This window comes from Macaca mulatta, chromosome 5 (genome assembly GCF_049350105.2).
Source record: "Macaca mulatta isolate MMU2019108-1 chromosome 5, T2T-MMU8v2.0, whole genome shotgun sequence".
Classification (NCBI taxonomy): domain Eukaryota; kingdom Metazoa; phylum Chordata; class Mammalia; order Primates; family Cercopithecidae; genus Macaca; species Macaca mulatta.
In genome coordinates, this window is record NC_133410.1 from 58,305,585 (window position 1) to 58,324,918 (window position 19,334).

At 36.8% G+C, this 19,334-nt stretch overlaps 2 protein-coding genes across 4 annotated transcripts in view; both read left to right on the forward strand.

Annotated features, from left to right (window-relative positions):
• The window catches only part of RCHY1 (ring finger and CHY zinc finger domain containing 1), a 41,573-nt gene that overhangs the window by 8,826 nt on the left and 13,413 nt on the right, over positions 1–19,334 (forward strand). For all 3 annotated transcript variants that reach the window (NM_001261545.1, XM_078001713.1, XM_028848066.2), the window contains 1 exon segment: positions 18,202–18,280. In NM_001261545.1, coding sequence (NP_001248474.1) covers positions 18,202–18,280 — 79 coding nt within the window.
• On the forward strand, positions 11,839–15,697 carry LOC701691 (small ribosomal subunit protein uS2). Its single transcript, XM_078003478.1, has one exon. It carries the CDS (start codon positions 14,714–14,716, stop codon positions 15,599–15,601), a length of 888 nt encoding a protein of 295 aa, XP_077859604.1. The 5' UTR covers positions 11,839–14,713; the 3' UTR covers positions 15,602–15,697.

The following is a 19,334-nucleotide window of genomic DNA, read 5'->3' on the forward strand; positions in this document are numbered from 1 at the left end:
GTGGAAGTAGAAGGTATAATATATGTTTCGTTTTGCTTATTTTAAAAATCATATATATGGCCTTTCTTTTTTTTTTTTTTTTTTTGAGACGGAGTCTCGCTCTGTCGCCTGGGCTGGAGTGCAGTGGCTGGATCTCAGCTCCCTGCAAGCTCCGCCTCCCGGGTTTACGCCATTCTCCTGCCTCAGCCTCCCGTGTAGCTGGGACTACAGGCGCCCGCCACCATGCCCGGCTAATTTTTTTTGTATTTTTAGAAGAGACGGGGTTTCACCGTGTTAGCCAGGATGGTCTCGATCTCCTGACCTCGTGATCCGCCCGTCTCGGCCTCCCAAAGTGCTAGGATTATAGGCTTGAGCCACTGCGCCCGGCTATATGGCCTTTCTTGCTTTTTTTTTTTTTTTTTTTTTTTTTAAACTGAGCCCTGTTTCTAAGAGTCATCCTATTTGATTAATTAACTCTAATTAATTTTCACTTTTGTAGTGTTATTTTGTATATCACATCTACACATAGCTTCTAATTACCATACACAACCAAGAAAATCATACCCTCTTTTATTAGTTGATGTATTGACTTTCAAGTTATTGTTACTGCAAAGTACACATCTCATGCTACATGGTAAATATTAAACTTCATGAGATCATGGTATTTTCATATTTTAAATTTCTATACCTGGGGGTGCTTTATGTCAGGGTCCCCAGTGCTTGGGGCGTGGATTCTGGTGCATGCCCTGTTAGGAACTGAGCTACACAGCAGCGGGTGAGTGGTGGGTGATCGAGCATTGCTGTCTGAGCTCTGCTTCCTGTCACATCAGTGGTGGCATTAGATTCTCATGCTCCTGTCACATCAGTGGTGGCATTAGATTCTCATGGGAGCACAAACCCTATTGTGAACTGTGTATGCAAGGTATCTAGGTTGTGTCTCCTTATGAGAATCTAATGCCTGATTATCTGAGGTGGAACAGTTTCATCCCGAAAGCATCCCCCAACCTTGGTCCATGGAAAAATTGTCTTCCATGAAACCAGTCCCTGGTGCCAAAAAGGTTGGTGACCACTGCCTTATATACAGTAGGTGCACAGTAATGTGTAGGCAGTATATCTTTGGCAGTGTTTTCAGTATTATGATAACCCTGAATATACTAGAAAAATTAGTCATCACTATTTACTATTTAAGTATAATGGATTCTTTTTATTTTAGAAAATATTTTAAAGCCCTTTTATGAATAATATGCAGACGAAAGAATAAAGGGTAGTGAAAAACAACTTCATTGGAAATTTTACTAAGAATTTGAACACTACAAACCCAAATTTTAATTCCATGTATTTCAAGTTGAAGATAATGTGTGCTCAAATATGTCAGTGTCCTTTGTAACTGCAGTTGACCCTTGAACAATGTGGGGGTTAAGGGCACCAACTGCCAGCTCAGTTGAAAATCTGAGTGTAACTTTCAACTCCCCACAACTTAACTACTAATAGCCTGGTACTGACTGAAAGTCTTACCAATAATACAAACAGTGAATTAATACATATTTTGTATGTTACATGTATTATATATTATATACTATATTCTTACAATAAACTAGAGAAAAATATTAGGATAATCATAAGGATAAAATATGTTAACTGTTCATAAAGTGGAAATGGATCATCATAAAGGTCTTCATCCTTCTTCATGTTGAGTAGGCTGAAAAGAGGAAGAAGGGAGATTGGCTTTGCTATCTCAGGGGTGACAGAGGTAGAAGAAAATCTGCTTATAAGTAGGCTTGTGTACTTCAAATTTATGTTGTTCAAGGGTCAACTGTATTTACTTGTCAGTTGTCATGCTTGAATCTGGCACGTGTGCATCGTGTAAATAACTGATTCTAGATTTTAGACACATTTCTGATAGGTTCTAGCTTGTAATTACTTCTGGTTCTTCTTGTACTTGCATCATCAGAATGCAATACTAATTCCAGATCTCAGATACACAACTAATAAGTGTTGGCTTATCATTATTTCTGTACATACATTACCAAATTCAAATCCATTTGAGAAGTTTGAGAGTCATAATTTGGTTGAAGAAAAGATGACTTTCTTCATAATTGCATGCTTTGTAATTGCAAAACGTTTTGATGAATTTTTTTCATTTTTACATCATCTGTTTCCTTCTAAGTGCTTTTACGTATGTACCTGCTTTCAACGTTTGTCCACTTACGAACCATATTAAGTAAAGTTTGGTGTACAAACATCATAAAAGATGGAAGAATATTACACACATCCTTTTAGCAAAATAGGATGGTCCAGGTTTTTGTCATGAAATAATGTAATTTGAAATCCTTCCTAGTAAATGGCTAAGTGAAGATACCATTTTTTTTTTTTTTTTAATTTTTTTTTTTGAGTCTTGCTCTGTCACCCACACTGGAGCGCAGTGGCGTGATGTTGGCTCACTGCAACCTCCGCCTCTTGGGTTCAAGCAGTTCTCCTGCCTCAGCCTCCCGAGTAGCTGGGATTACAGGCACTCGCCACCATGCCTGGTTAATTTTTGTATGTTTAGTAGGGATGGCGCTTCACTCTGTTAGCCAGGATGGTCTTGATCTCCTGACCTCGTGATCCGTCCGCCTTGGCCTCCCAAAGTGCTGGAATTACAGGCGTGAGCCACTGCGCCCGGCCACCATATTTTCTTTTTGTCCTTAGAGATATATTGTTCATTCCTTTTTTTCAGTGAGACCGTTCATATAGTACATCATCTGAAAATCGTAATCTGATTTATTTCTTATAGGATTGATTTCACCATCATTATATTCACCATCACCAGAGCACTGGTTCTCAACTGGGGACAGTTTTTTCCTAGGTGATATCTGGCAATGCCTGGAGACATTTTCAGCTGTTGTAACCAGGGGGTGAGGGGTAGTGGATGCTAATGATACATACTGGATAGAGACCAGGGATGCTACTAAACATCCTATAATGTGCAAGATACCTTCCTGCCACAAAGTATTATCTGGTTCAAAATGTAAATATTGCCTAGGTGGAGAACCTTCTAGTCTAGAGTGGTTATCTGCCTTTTTGCATTTATCTTCTACTTCATCTAAAATTTCCTGTCTTTTTTTTTTCTATTTGTGAAAAATGAAAAATTCTGATTTCTCAACTGTGTTCAAGGAGAACTACAAAGAAGGTATCTGCAGACTCTTTAATGCCTTCTGGAAAGATGATGTAATACTTTGAGCAGTATGGAAAGAAAACTGAAGGATTATGCATTAGTGATTATTTCATGTCGTTCTTTCGTGTTTCCACATGAAAGGTCTTTCTACCATGCTTTGCATTTTAGTCTTCTTGTTAGGATAGTTGGGAACAATTGATAATTAATGTGAAAGGATTCCTAGGTTACTGAAATACCAAAATTAGGAAAAATAAGATTATTAAGGTACCATAATGTATCAGATTTATAAAAGCGTTCAATGGACCCATATGGTAATTGCAAACAGAATAGAATGAGTTTATTCTATTAAATAAAAAGCAGATTTTCTTCCTTGGAAGATTTCTAAAGAAAGAATAAATGTCATAATATATTCATCTTTAAAACAATTGATTAAAAAAAGAACTAGACCAGGGTACAGAGTGGATATTGTTTAAAAAAGGCTTTTGCAGTCATAAAGATTTGTTAAATGCTGAGTTTAATTAAAATCCCTTCTCAGAACTTTTTTTTTTGAGACAGAGTTTTGCTCTTGTTGTCCAGGCTGGAGTAAAACGGCACTATCTTGGCTCACTGAAACCTCTGCCTTCTGGGTTCAAGAGATTCTCCTGCCTCAAGCATCCCGAGTAGCTGGGATTAGAGGCATGTGCCACCACGCCTGGCAAATTTTCTATTTTTCATAGAGATGGGGTTTCTCCATGTTGGTCAGGCTGGTCTTGAACTCCCTACCTCAGGTGATCCTCCCACCTTGGCCTCCGGAAGTGCTGGGATTACAGGCATGAGCCACTGCATCAGGCCTTTTCAGAACTTTTAACTTGTTAATTGTACAGTGCAAATATCCAAGTGTATTGAGTTTCTAATAACTATTTGATTATAGAATCCTTTTCATGTTCAGTGGAACATAATTAGGAGATGTTTAATGTATAGAATAAGAGAATTTTCAAATAGAAAAGTTGTTTTATATTTTATGTTACTGGGTATTATTATGTGACTCAGGTTATAGACAAATAATTATGTTCACTTCAAGTAGGTATTTTAGGAGGCATTTTATCTTTTGTCATTGTTCGAAAATATTTGAAATGTTTATTTTCTGCAGTTACTTTTAATGAGTGCATATGGCATACTAAAAAATTACTCTCGAGGATTTTTGAGTTCTTTTGGTTTTTAAAAAATCTGCCAAAAGATATTGGAAGCAAAATTGATTGAGATTGACAAATACTGTCTTTAGTCAAATGATACATGATCATCAATAATGACTATTGTTTTTTAAATAATAAAAATATTAAAAGAGCTGGGCATGGTGACTCACACCTCTAATCCTAGCAGTTTGGGAGGCCGAGGCAGGCGGACCACCTGAGGTTGGGAGTTTGAGACCAGCCTGACCAACATGGAAAAACCCTGTCTCTACTAAAAATACAAAATTAGCCGGGCGTGGTGGTGTATGTCTGTAATCCCAGCTATTCGGGAGGCTGAGGCAGGAGAATCGCTTGAAACTGGGAGGCGGAGGTTGCAGTGAGCCAAAATCGTGCCATTGCACTCCAGCCTGGGCAACAAGAGCAAAACTCTGTCTAATATATATATAATATACATATATTTTATTTATAATATACATAAAATATGTATTATATATTTTGTTATATATATTATATATCAATTTCAAATATATATATTAAGCAACTGGTTAGAGTTGAAAACTCTTTATCCTTTCATGGTAACTTTAAAAAAAATCATGTTATTTGAATGTATTAATTCCTGTATTTTTGTCTGAAAATCAGTCTTTTTGGAGCTGTACATACTTGATAGTCTTTTGCACCAAGTCTTTTTTGGGAATTAAACATTTTTGTCTTAGGTATATCGTGAAAGTTTGTCACTGCTTTTAGTTCATTAAATAAATCTATAAGGCAAGGATGAATAGATCTTCTTGGCATAGCTCTCCTACTAAAATTTCTACTCTTGACCCTGTTGCTTCATCTAAGATATATGTGACTCTCATCTGGAGGTGTGGGCTTGAAAAATTGCTGTTCATCCTTAGGCAAGAATCACTGTAAGCAAATCAAGTGCTTCTTACAGAGTTTAATTGTGTATTATTCCTGATTTACATTTTAAAATATCTTGATTATAGTTACAGATTATCTTTGGACTGTGGCTATGTTTCTCTAAGACTGACGTGCCCTAAAGATGGGGTTTAGTTTTCGGTAAATACGAGCAAACGTCTGGTCTTAATTTTTTGGTAATGGACATATGTTCTTACTGTAATGTACAAGAATGAGCTTTTTAAAAAGTGAGGAAATAACCGGTTTCTCATTGTTATTAAGCACCAGAGATTATTTTAAGACAGATTTGCGTAGCAGAAGTGGTTGCTGTGTTCTGATTATCCTTATTTTTATTGACATGTATTAGATGTACATATTTTTGGACTACATGTGGTAATTCAGTGCATTCATATAATCAAATCAGGGTAATTGGGTTATCCATTACCTTAAATATTTATTGTTTTTTGAGAAAGGGTCTTGCTCTGTTGCCCAGGCTAGAGTGCAATGGCACGATCATGTCTCACTGCAGCCTCGACCTCCCAGGTTTATGTGATTCTCCCACCTCAGCCTCCTGGGTAGCTGGGACTATAGGCATGTGCCACCATGCCCAGCTAATTTTTTGTGGAGATGGGGTTTCCCCATGTTGCCCAGGCTTAAAAATTTATACTAGAAACATTTGAATTCTCTTTTAGCTAGTTTGAAATGTATAATCAATTAATGTAAACCATAGTCACCCTACTGATCCATCAAACACCAGGGCTTGTTTCTTCTAAGTGTATATTTGTATCCATTAATCAACCTTTCTTCATCCCCTCCTCCGCCCCATCCTTCCTACCCTTGTTGGCTTCTGGTATCTTCCAGCCTAGTCTCTATCTTCATGACATCCAGTTTTTGGCTCCCACATATGATTGAGAAGTTGTGATATTTGTCTTCCTGTGATTGGCTTGTTTCACTTAACGTAATGACCCATCCTATCCATGTTGCTGTAAATGACAGGATTTCATTCTTTTTAATGGCTGAATAATATACCATAATGTACATATACCATATTTTCTTTATCCATTCATCCACTGATGGATACTAAGGTTGATTCCATATTTTGACTATTGTGAATAGTGCTGCAGTAAAACATGGGAGTGCAGATACCCTTTGATATACTGATTTCCCCTTAGATATGTACTTGTAGTGGACTTGCTAGATCATATAGTGCTCTATGTTTAGTCTTTTTGAGGAATCTCCATACAGATTGCCACAGTGGCTGTATTAATTTATATTTCCACAAATAGTATACAAGGGTTCCACTTTCTCTATATCCTCACCAGCATCTGTTATTCCCTGTCTTTTATGATATAAGCCATTCTAACTGGGATGTGATGATACCTCATTGTGGTTTTGACTTCGTTTCTCTGATGATAGTGATGTTGAGTATTTTCTTATGTACCTGTTGGTCATTTGTTTGTCTTTTGAGAAATGACTGCACCAGGTCTTTGGACTATTTTTAAATCAGATTATTTATTTTTTTGTTATTAAGTTGTCTGAGCTTTTTATATATTCTGGTTATTAATTCCTTGTCAGGTAGATAGTTTGCAAATAGTTTCTCTCATTCTGTGGGTTGTCTCTTCACTTTGTTGTTTGTTTCTGTGCTGTGCAGAAGCTTTTTAGCTTGATGTAATTCTGTCTTGTCTATTTTTGTTTCCGTTGTGTGTGCTTTTGAGATCTTACACAAAAAATGTTTGCAAGATCAGTGTCCTGGAGAGTTTCCCCAGTGTTTTTTTTCACACGTTTTATAATTTCAGGTCTTAGGTTTAAGTCTTTAATCCATTTTGATTTGATTTCTCTGTATGGTGAGAGATAAGCATCTAGTTTCATTCTTCTACATGTGTTTATCCTGTTTTTTTTTCTGCACCATTTATTGAAGAGATTGTCCTTTTTCCATTGTACATTTTTAGCACCTTTCTTGAATATAAGTTAGCTGTAAATGCATACATTTATATGTGGGTTCTCTGTTCTATATAATTGGCCTGTTTGTCTCTTTTTATGCCAGTACCATGCTGATTTGGTTACAATAGCTTTGTAGTATATTTTGAAGTTAGGTAGTGTGAAATGTCTCCAGTTTTGTTTTTTTTTCTCAGGATTGCTTTGACTATCAGGGTCTTTTGTGGCTCCGTATAAACTTTAGGATTTCTTTTCTTTCTCTTCCTTCTCTTCCTTCCTTTCTTATAATTCAGCAGTGAAGCCATCAGGTTGTGGACTTTTCTTTGATGTGAAACGTTTTGTCATGGCTCCAATCTCATTACTTGTTACTGGCTTATTGAGGTTTTCTGGTTTTTTTTGTGGTTCAATCTTGGAAGGTTGGATGTGTCCAGGAATTTATCTATTCTAGGTTTTCCAATTTGTGGTCATATAATTGTTCGTAATAGTATCTATCTTTGTATTTCTGTGATATGAGTTCTTATGTCTTCTCTTTTGTTTCTGGTTTTCTTTTCTTCATAGTCTATTAAATTTGTTTTGATTTTATCTTTTCCAAAACACCAGCTTTTGTTTTATTGGTCTTTTGTATTGTGTTTTTAATCTCACTGTCATTTTTTTTCTGCTCTGCTCTTTATTATTTCTTTCCTCTTACCAATTTTGAGTTTGTGAAGTCTGTCCCGGGGGTAATCCAGTCATCTTTATTTTTCTTCTGTGCACGTCTTTCCTTTTTTTTTTTTTTTTTTTTTTAATGGCTGCTTTTAAGATTTTTTCTTTGTCTCTGGTTTTGACAATTAGATTATGACGTTCCATTGTATAGTTTTCTTCATGTTGCTTGTGCTTAGGGTTTGTTGAGCCTTTTGAATCCATTGGTTTATAGTTTTTTTCATTAATTTCAGGAAAATTTTGGCTATTACTATTTCAGATGTTTTTTCAGTCCTCCCCTTCCCCTGCTTCCTACCTTAGGGATCTGCAATTGCATGTGTTAAAAGAAAAACTTAAGACAAATTAAACTTAACAGACTTTAATTGAGCAAAGAATGATTTGCAAGTTGGGTAGCCCCAAAATGATAATAGGTTCAGACCAACATTGGCTCTGCCATGTGGTCAGAGAGGATTTATGGACAGAAAAAGGAAAGTGACAGACAGAAAATGAGTAAGGTACGGAAACAACTGGATTGGTTACAGCTCAGCATTTGCCTTATTTGAACACAGTTTGAACAGAGGACTGCCTGTGATTGGCTGAAACTTGGTGATTGATTGGTACAAGAGTAGGTTACTATATGTAAACACATCCGGTTAGGTTACAGAACAAAGCCTTTAGGATGAACTTAAAATATGTAAGAGGCAGTGTTAGGCTCAACCGAACACATGTGTATTAGGTTGCTTGAAGTTGTCTCACAGCTTACTCATGCTCTGTCATAAAAAAAAAATTCCGTTTTCTTCCTATTTCATTTCCCATAGTTTCTGTTACTGTGCCTTCAAGTTGACTAACCTTTTTGTTAGCAATATCAAACTTGCCATTAATTTCATCAGTGTATTTTTAAATCTCAGACCTTGTAGTTTTTATGTCTAGAAGTTTGATTTGGGTCTTTAAACATATTTTCCATATTTTACTGCTTTTTAAATGTAATGGTATACAGTTATAATAACTTTTAATGCCCTCTATTTTAACATATCTGTCAGTTCTGGGTTGATGGGTTGATTATTCTTCTCATTTTGGTTGTGTTTTTCTGCCTCCTTGCTGCCTGGTTATTGTGGGTTGGATATCAGATGCGAGTTTTTCTTTTTCTTTTTTTTTTTTAACCATGTTTAGTGCTGGATATTTTTGTATTCCTATAAATCTTCTTGAGCTTTGTTTTGGGATGCAGTTAAGTTGCTTGGAAACAGTTTAGACTGTTGGTTTCTCTAGACTCTCTCAGCTCATCATTTCAATCATGATGTCAGTTAGAGTTCATTTACTTTGTTTGTTGTCTCTCACTGATCACTCTGTGTTGTTGCTTGATGTTCAGTGAAACTGCTGTTTCATGTATTCTGTCTTTTGTCATTATTGTTTCAGATGGGAGGGTAGATCTGATCTTGGGTTATTCTATCTTTGGCAGTAGTGGAAACTTCCCTGCGGGGTTTTACTTATGGAGTTTGACAGGCTATTCTAACGTTCATTTGTAAGAGAAAATTCACAATAGCTGAGTAAAGTTTGAAGGAAGGACAACGAAGAGTGGATTGCCATTCCATATATCAAAACATGATAAATCTATAGTAATTCAAATAGTTTACTATTTGTGCCAGAACAGACAAATAGATAAATGGACAAACATAGAGTGTGTGTGTGTGTGTGTGTGTATACACAGACAAATATTTATACATATGAATTTATGGCAAAAGTGATATTTCAAATCAGGAAAGGGTAGTGTTAAGATAGTTGATTGTCCATTCAGAAACCAAAAATTGACTCTTCAAACTGTATTCATTAGAATATGGATTTAGCATCTTGTGACAGAAACCCAAAGTAATGGTGGTTCAAGAAAGGCAGAAGTTCATTTCTCATGGAAAAGTCTGAGTTTTGTAGCTAAACAGGAACTCCGGCTTTTCTTGTTTTTTTGCCTTGTCATCCACAAGATATTTTCTTGTCTCTGTAGTCTAAAATGCTTCATATTCTGGTCTGTAGAAAGGCTACAGTTACGTGAAGGGAAGGCATATTTTTCCTCTTAAGGGCACAGTGCAGAATTTTCATGTATCTCTTCTGTTCCCAACCTCCAGGTATGTTGGAAAATAGTCTTTATTCAGGACAGTTCTGAATAGCTCATTGCCTAGCTAAATGTCCTATTATTGTAGAAGTGGAGAATAGAAATTTAGGGACAAGTAGCAATCTAACCTTGGCATACGTAACAAATTTCAAATGGATTAAAGAAAAATATAAAAATGAAAAGCTGTAAGTACTAGAAGCATACATAGGAGAGTCTGTTTATGATCTATAGGTTATAAAAGTCTTTGCTAAACGAGGCAGAAAGCATAAGCTATACAGGAAAATATTGATGGCTTTTTACTACATAGTAATCAAAAATGACCATATGACAAAGTTAAGAGAAATCACAGACCAGAAAAGTAAATATAAATATGCAAACAAAAATTGATATTCGTGATATGTAAATATAATATATGCAAATGAAAATATTGATATTCATTATATAAATGAAAAAACTAATATTCACGATATATTTTTTACCTGTAAATTGGTTAAAAACAAATACTTTAGTAGAAAAATGGACAGAGCATATGAACAATCTACAGAGAAATCCAAGTAGTTCATAAACATTAATGTACATTCCCTGTCTCATAATTTGCGAAATGCAAATTAAAATGACATCTTTTGTTTGTCTATTTAATACAAGTACCATTGTTAGCCAAAGTGTGGGGAACATGGTTACTCTCATGCAGTGTTGGTGGAAGTATAAATTGGTACTGTCTATTTGGAGGTCAGTTTGGCAGTATCACAATGTTGCAATATCTTCTGACTCAGTAGTTTCACTTCTAGGAATCTTGTAAAAAAATAACATGTGAACTAAGTGATGTCTGGACAAGGATGTTTATTGTATCATTGTAGCAATTAAAGATCATAAATTATATCAATGAGGGAATATTTAAAAAAATTAGTATACATCCATGCCATTAATGTAGCTATTAAAAAGAATGACCAGGTACCCCTCTGAGACGAAGCTTCCAGAGGAACGATCAGGCAGTAACATTTGCTCTTCAGCAATATTCACTATTCTGCAGTCTCTGCTGCTGATACCCAGGCAAATAGGGTCTGGAGTGGACCTCCAGCAAACTCCAACAGACCTGCAGCTGAGGGTCCTGACTGTTAGAAGGAAAACTAACAAACAGAAAGGACATCCACACCAAAACCCCTTCTGTACATCACCATCATCAAAGACCAAAGGTAGATAAAACCACAAAGATGGGGAAAAAACAGAGCAGAAAAGCTGAAAATTCTAAAAATCAGAGCACCTCTCCCCCTCCAAAGGAACGCAGTTCCTCACCAGCAACGGAAAAAAGCTGGACAGAGAATGACTTTGACGAGTTGAGAGAAGAGGGCTTCAGACGATCAAACTTCTCCAAGCTAAAGGAGGAAGTTTGAACCCATCGCAAAGAAGCTAAAAACCTTGAAAAAACATTAGACGAATGGCTGACTAGAATAACCAATGTAGAGAATTCCTTAAATGACCTGATGGAGCTGAAAACCATGGCACAAGAACTACGTGACGAATGCAAAAGCTTCAGTAACCAATTCGATCAACTGGAAGAAAGGGTATCAGTGATTGAAGATCAAATGAATGAAATGAAGGAAGAAGAGAAGTTTAGAGAAAAAAGAGTAAAAAGAAATGAACAAAGCCTCCAAGAAATACGGGACTATGTGAAAAGGCCATATCTATGACTGATTGGTGTACCTGAAAGTGACAGGAAGAATGGAACCAAGTCGGGAAGCACTCTGCAGGATATTATCCAGGAGAACTTCCCCAACCTAGCAAGGTATGCTGACATTCAAATTCAGGAAATACAGAGAACGCCACAAAGATTCTCCTCGAGAAGAGCAACTCCAAGACTCAACAATTGTCAGATTCACCAAAGTTGAAATGAAGGAAAAAATGTTAAGGGCAGCCAGAGAGAAAGGTTGGGTTACCCACAAAGGGAAGCCCATCAGACTAACAGCGGATCTCACGGCAGAAACTCTCCAAGCCAGAAGAGAGTGGGGGCCAATATTCAACATTCTTAAAGAAAAGAATTTTCAACCCAGAATTTCATATCCAGCCAAGGTAAGCTTCATAAGTGAAGGAAAAATAAAATCCTTTACAGACAAGCAAATGCTGAGAGATTTTGTCACCACCAGGCCTGCCCTACAAGAGCTCCTGAAGGAAGCGCTAAACATGGAAAGGAACAACCAATACCAGCCACTGCAAAAACATGCCAAATTGTAAAGACGATCGATGCTAGGAAGAAACTGCATCAACTAATGAGCAAAACAACCAGCTAACATCATAATGACAGGATCAGATTCACACATAGCAATATTAACCTTAAATGGAAATGGGCCAAATGCTCCAATTAAAAGACACAGACTGGCAAATTGGATAAAGAGTCAAGACCGATCAGTGTGCTGTATTCAGGAGACCCATGTCACATACAGAGACATACATAGGCTCAAAATAAAGGGATGAAGGAAGTTCTACCGAGCAAATGGAAAACAAAAAAAGGCAGGGGTTGCAATCCTAGTCTCTGATAAAACAGACTTTAAACCAGCAAAGATCAAAAGAGACAAAGAAGGCCATTACGTAATGGTAAAGTGATCAATTCAACAAGAAGAGCTAACTATCCTAAACATAAATGCACCCAATACAGGAGCACCCAGATTCATAAAGCAAGTCCTTAGAGACTTACAAAGAGACATAGACTCCCACACAATAATAATGGGAGACTTTAACACCCCACTGTCAACATTAGACAGATCAACGAGACAGAAAGTTAAGGATATCCAGGAATTGAACTCAACTCTGCACCAAGCGGACCTAATAGAGATCTACAGAACTCTCCACCCCAAATCAACAGAATATACATTCTTAGCACCACATCACACTTATTCCAAAATTGACCACATAGTTGGAAATAAAGCACTCCTCAGCAAGTGTAAAAGAACAGAAATTATAACAAACTGTCTCTCAGACCACAGTGCAATCAAACTAGAACTCAGGAGTAAGAAACTCACTCAAAACCGCTCAACTACATGGAAACTGAACAGCCTGCTCCTGAATGAATACTGGGTACATAAAGAAATGAAGGCAGAAATAAAGATGTTCTTTGAAACCAATGAGAACAAAGATACAACATACCAGAATCTCTGGGACACATTTAAAGCAGTGTGTAGAGGGAAATTTATAGCACTACATGCCCACAAGAGAAAGCAGGAAAGATCTAAAGTTGACACACTAACATCACAATTAAAAGAACTAGAAAAGCAAGAGCAAACACATTCAGAAGCTAGCAGAAGGCCAGAAATGACTAAGATCAGAGCAGAATTGAAGGAGATAGTGACACAAAAAACCCTTCAAAAAATCAGTGAATCCAGGAGCTTTTTTTTGAAAAGATCAACAAAATTGATAGACTGCTAGCAAGACTAATAAAGAAGAAAAGAGAGAAGAATCAAATAGACTCAATAAAAAATGATAAAGGGGATATCACCACCGACCCCACAGAAATACAAACTACCATCAGAGAATACTATAAACACCTCTATGCAAATAAACTAGAAAACCTAGAAGGAATGGATAAATTCCTGGACACATACACTCTCCCAAGACTAAACCAGGAAGAAGCTGAATCCCTGAATTGACCAATAACAGGTTCTGAAATTGAGGCAATAATTAATAGCCTACTAACCAAAAAAAGTCCAGGACCAGACAGATTCACAGCCAAATTCTACCAGAGGTACATGGAGGAGCTGGTACCATTCCTTCTGAAACTATTCCGATCAATAGAAAAAGAGGGAATCCTCCCTAACTCATCTTATGAGGCAACATCTCCTGATACCAAAGGCTGGCAGGGACACAACAAAAAAAGAGAATTTTAGACCAATATCCCTGATGAACATCGGTGCAAAAATCCTCAATAAAATACTGGCAAACCAAATCCAGCAGCACATCAAAAAGCTTATCCACCATGATCAAGTGGGCTTTATCCCTGGGATGCAAGACTGGTTCAACATACGCAAATCAATAAACGTAATCCAGCATATAAACAGAATCAAAGACAAAAACCACATGATTATCTCAATAGATGTAGAAAAGGCCTTTGACAAAATTCAACAGCACTTCATACTAAAAACTCAGTAAATTCGATATTGATGGAACATATCTCAAAATAATAAGAGCTATTTATGACAAACCCACAGCCAATACCATACTGAATGGGCAAAAACTGGAAGCATTCCCTTTGAAAACTGGCAGAGGACAGGGATGCCCTCTTTCACCACTCCTATTCAACATAGTGTTGGAAGTTCTGGCCAGGGAAGTCAGGCAGGAGAAAGAAATAAAGAGTATTCGATTAGGAAAAGAAGAAGTCAAATTGTCCCTGTTTGCAGATGACATGACTGTATACTTAGAAAACCCCATTGTCTCAGCCCAAAATTTCCTTAAGCTGATAAGCAACTTCAGCAGAGTCTTAGGATACAAAATCAATGTGCAAAAATCACAAGCATTCTTATACACCAATCAGACAAACAGAGAGCCAAATCATGAGTGAACTCCCATTCACAGTTGCTTCAAAGAGAATAAAATACCTAGGAATCCAACTTACAAGGGATGTAAAGGACCTCTTCAAGGAGAACTACAAACCACTGGTCGGTGAAATAAAAGAGGACACAAACAAATGGAAGAACATTCCATGCTCATGGATAGGAAAAACTAATAACATGAAAATGGCTTTCCGCTCTACCTAGAGGGGTCCATATGGCGTTGTTCTGGATTCCTGTCGTAACTTAAAGGGAAACTTTCACAATGTCCGGAGCCCTTGATGTCCTACAAATGAAGGAGGAGGATGTCCTTAAGTTCCTTGCAGCAGGAACCCACTTAGGTGGCACCAATCTTGACTTCCAGATGGAACAGTACATCTATAAAAGGAAAAGTGATGGCATCTACATCATAAATCTGAAGAGGACCTGGGAGAAGCTTCTGCTGGTGGCTCGTGCCATTGTTGCCATTGAAAACCCTGCTGATGTCAGTGTTATATCCTCCAGGAATACTGGCCAGAGGGCCGTGCTGAAGTTTGCTGCTGCCACTGGAGCCACTCCAATTGCTGGCCGCTTCACTCCTGGAACCTTCACTAACCAGATCCAGGCAGCCTTCCGGGAGCCATGGCTTCTTGTGGTTACTGACCCCAGGGCTGACCACCAGCCTCTCACGGAGGCATCTTATGTTAACCTACCTACCATTGCTCTGTGTAACACAGATTCTCCTCTGCACTATGTGGACATTGCCATCCCATGCAACAACAAGGGAGCTCACTCAGTGGGTTTGATGTGGTGGATGCTGGCTCGGGAAGTTCTGCACATGCGTGGCACCATTTCCCGTGAACACCCGTGGGAGGTCATGCCTGATCTCTACTTCTACAGAGATCCTGAAGAGATTGAAAAAGAAGAGCAGGCTGCTGCTGAAAAGGCAGTGACCAAGGAGGAATTTCAGGGTGAATGGACTGCTCCAGCTCCTGAGTTCACTGCTACTCAGCCTGAGGTTGCAGACTGGTCTGAAGGTGTGCAGGTGCCCTCTGTGCCTATTCAGCAGTTCCCTACTGAAGACTGGAGTGCTCAGCCTGCCACGGAAGACTGGTCTGCAGCTCCCACTGCTCAGGCCACTGAATGGGTAGGAGCAACCACTGAATGGTCTTAAGCTGTTCTTGCACGGGCTCTTAAGCAACATGGAAAAATGGTTGATAGAAAATAAACATCAGTTTCTAAAAAAAAAAAAAAAAAAAAAAAAAGAAAATGGCCATACCACCCAAGGTAATTTATAGATTTAATGCCATCCCCATTAAGCTACCAATGACTTTCTTCACAGAATTGAAAAAAATTACTTTAAAGTTCATATGGAACCAGAAGAGCCCACATTGCCAAGACAATCCTAAGCCAAAAGAACAAAGCTGGAGGCATCACGCCACCTGACTGCAAACTCTACTACAAGGCTACAGTAACCAAAACAGCATGGTACTGGTACCAAAACAGAGATATAGACCAATGGAACAGTACAGAACCCTCGGAAATAATACCACGTATCTACAACCATCTGATCTTTGACAAAGCTGACAAAAATAAGAAATGGGGAAAGGATTCCCTATTTAACAAATGGTGCTGGGAAAGCTGGCTAGCCATATGTAGAAAGCTGAAACTGAATCCCTTCCTTACACCTTATACAAAAATTAATTCAAGATTGATTAGAGACTTAAATGTTAGACCTAAAACCATAAAAACCCTAGAAGAAAACCTAGGCAGTACCATTCAGGACATAGGCATAGGCAAGGACTTCATGTCTAAAACACCAAAAGCAATGGCAACAAAAGCCAAAATTGACAAATGGGATCTAATTAAACTAAAGAGCTTGTGCACAGCAAAGGAAAATACCATCAGAGTGAACAGGCAGCCTACAGAATGGGAGAACATTTTTGTAATCTATCCATTTGACAGAGGGCTGATATACAGAACCTACAAAGAACTCAAACAAATTTACAAGAAAAAAACAAACGACCCCATCAAAAAGTGGGCGAAGGATATGAACAGACACTTCCGAAAAGAAGACATTTATGCAGCGAAATGTCCATCAATGACAGACTGGATTAAGAAAATGTGGCACATACACACCATGGCATACTATGCAGCCATAAAACAGGATGAGTTCATGTCCTTTGTAGGGACATGGATGCAGCTGGAAACCATCATTCTCAGCAAACCATCGCAAGAACAGTAAACCAAACACCGCATGTTCTCACTCATGGGTGGGAATTGAACAATGAGAACACTTGGACACAGGAAGGGGAGCATGACACACAAGGGCCTGTCGTGGGACAGGGGTAGCAGGGCAGGATAGCATTAGGAGACATACCTAATGTAAATGATGAGTTAATGGGTGCAGCACACCAACATGGCACATGTATACATATGTAAGAAACCTGCACGTTGTGCACATGTACCCTAGAACTTAAAAAGTATAATAAAAAATAATTAAAAAAAACCATTAAGTTAAAAGAAGAAAAAAAAAGAAATGTCAAAATGTATTAAGCCAATATAAAATGAGGGTACAGAAAGTATAACAAATAATGTGCAAATAAAGTTCATTTAGCTGGAAAAAAAATAAGCATTTGAAAATATTGCATTCCACTGCTATATGATACAGTATTTGATAAATGCCTATTAGGTCAAATTAGGTGAAATTTTTGTACTAAGCTTCTATGTAATTTCTGATTTTTAAAATTTGTTCTAACCGTTACTGATACAATGTCAGCATCTATAAGTATGATGGTATATTTCTCTATTTTCGCCTTTAATACTATCTTTTTCGTTTGTTTTATGTACTTTGAATCTGTATTGTTAAGTATATGAACATTTTGTTTAATGTACATGAACCTTGTTGTAATTTTGATACATTCTTTCATACCTACAGTAATATTCATTGTTTTGAGGTCTGTTTTCTTACAGTAATACAGTCACAGAACTTTCTTATGTTTGTATGTCGCATGTTTTTCATCCCATTATTTAAATTTCATTCTGCCTTTGTACTTTAAGTTTCTTGCTTATAATAAACTTATTTTTGGCTTTCGTAATTTTTATCAATTTTTTGTTACCTTGTAATAGTTATTTTCTATATCGTTATTATTTATTGATACATAATTTTACCTATTGGGATACATGTATTTTGATACAAACATATGGTGTGTAATAATGATCAACTAAGGGTAATTGGGATATCCATCTCCTCAAACATTTATTATTTATTTATGTTGCAAACATTCCTAATCTCTTCTTGTTACTTTGAAATATATGATAGCACAATAGGGCAACTATAGCTGATGATATATTATTAATTCTGATTATATCTACCTCTTATATTTAATAAAATTATTGTGATGACTGTGATAAAGAATGAAGTGGTTCTGTGTAGACATAAAATCTTCAGAATGTATTAAGTGAAAAAAAGTTGCAGAATGGCATCTGTAGAAAGAATCCATTAATACAAGAAATCAAACCCGAAGTGTGTTGTGTGTCTTTGTCTCTTTTTGCAATTTTGTAGGGAAAAAAAAGCCCTAGAAGGGTAGATACCACTCTGTGTATAGTGCTTACATTTGGAGAGGGATGTTGGGGAGATAGGGGTTTATCCCATATTCTCCATTGTGGCTGGAAAGTTTTTTTACAGAGACTAAACTTGTGTTTTACGTAATGAACAAATCATGACTGTAGTAAAAAATCATCTAATCTTTTGACTTTCATGTGTTTTGCTAGGATTGGTCCAAAGGAAGATTTTTTCCATTGTTTGAAATGTAACTTATGTCTAGCTATGAATCTTCAAGGAAGACACAAGGTATATAATTTAGTTTGTGTAATTTTTAAAGTAGTGCAGTGTTTTTGAAACAAGCTTAACTTCTAATATGTTTTGGAAGCATGCTAATTTTCATATTTTCCAAGTGCAACTGTATTGCTGTTTTGAAAAGCAGTATTAACAAATAGATATTTTAAAATATGTACCTCAGAATATCTGATCTACAATTCCTTTTCTTCTCTATAGTGTAAGAATGCTTATATCACTTATTAACATAATGTTGACAACTTCAAAGTTGGTTTATGGATTCTTACCATTGGTACTGCGTTTAAGAATAACTTGAAAACAGGAGAAATACTGAATGGTGTAACCTAATTAGCACAACATTCTAAGAAAATTCGGAAAATATTTTACTATTTTTTTTTTTTTACAATTAAGACATACACATTTTAAATCTGGATATAGGAATTATGTCACAATCCCAGGCCCATTTTCATTATTTAAAAAAAAATCTAATAAAGTATTACATTTATAGTACTGATTCTACCTACTACAAGAATTTAATTAAAAGAATGGAAGATTGGCGTAAAGTGAAGTGTAAATCATACTTGTTCAAGTATAGGAAATTCCAGATAAGGGAGAACAGTGTAAGTGGCAACATTGTAGCTGTTGAGAGAGAGAGACAGATAGACATTAATTGGAAAGAGACTGAAATTATTTACTTAGCAGTATAGTAGGTTCGATAGAAGGTAAGGATAAGAAGTTATTGCAGAAATATAATATTAGCTAGAACTTGGCCTAAATAGTAAAGTGGTGAGGAAAATTGAGATGAATAATGAACATACATGATGTGGTAATGGTATTAAGGAAAAAGAGTGAGGCGGAGTAAAGATGACTGAAGATTTTCAATCCCAACTTAAGGTACTTATTAGTAGATTGTAAATTTTTTGAAGATAAAAGATTGAGTTTGGTTTTTAAACTTGAGCTTGTGGTGATGGCAAGCTATGCTAGTGGAGATAGCCAGGAGTTAGTAGTATCTTATAGATTACATTTCCCTGATGTTCTGGTTTCCAAAGCATGTGTAGTGTGTGTGTGA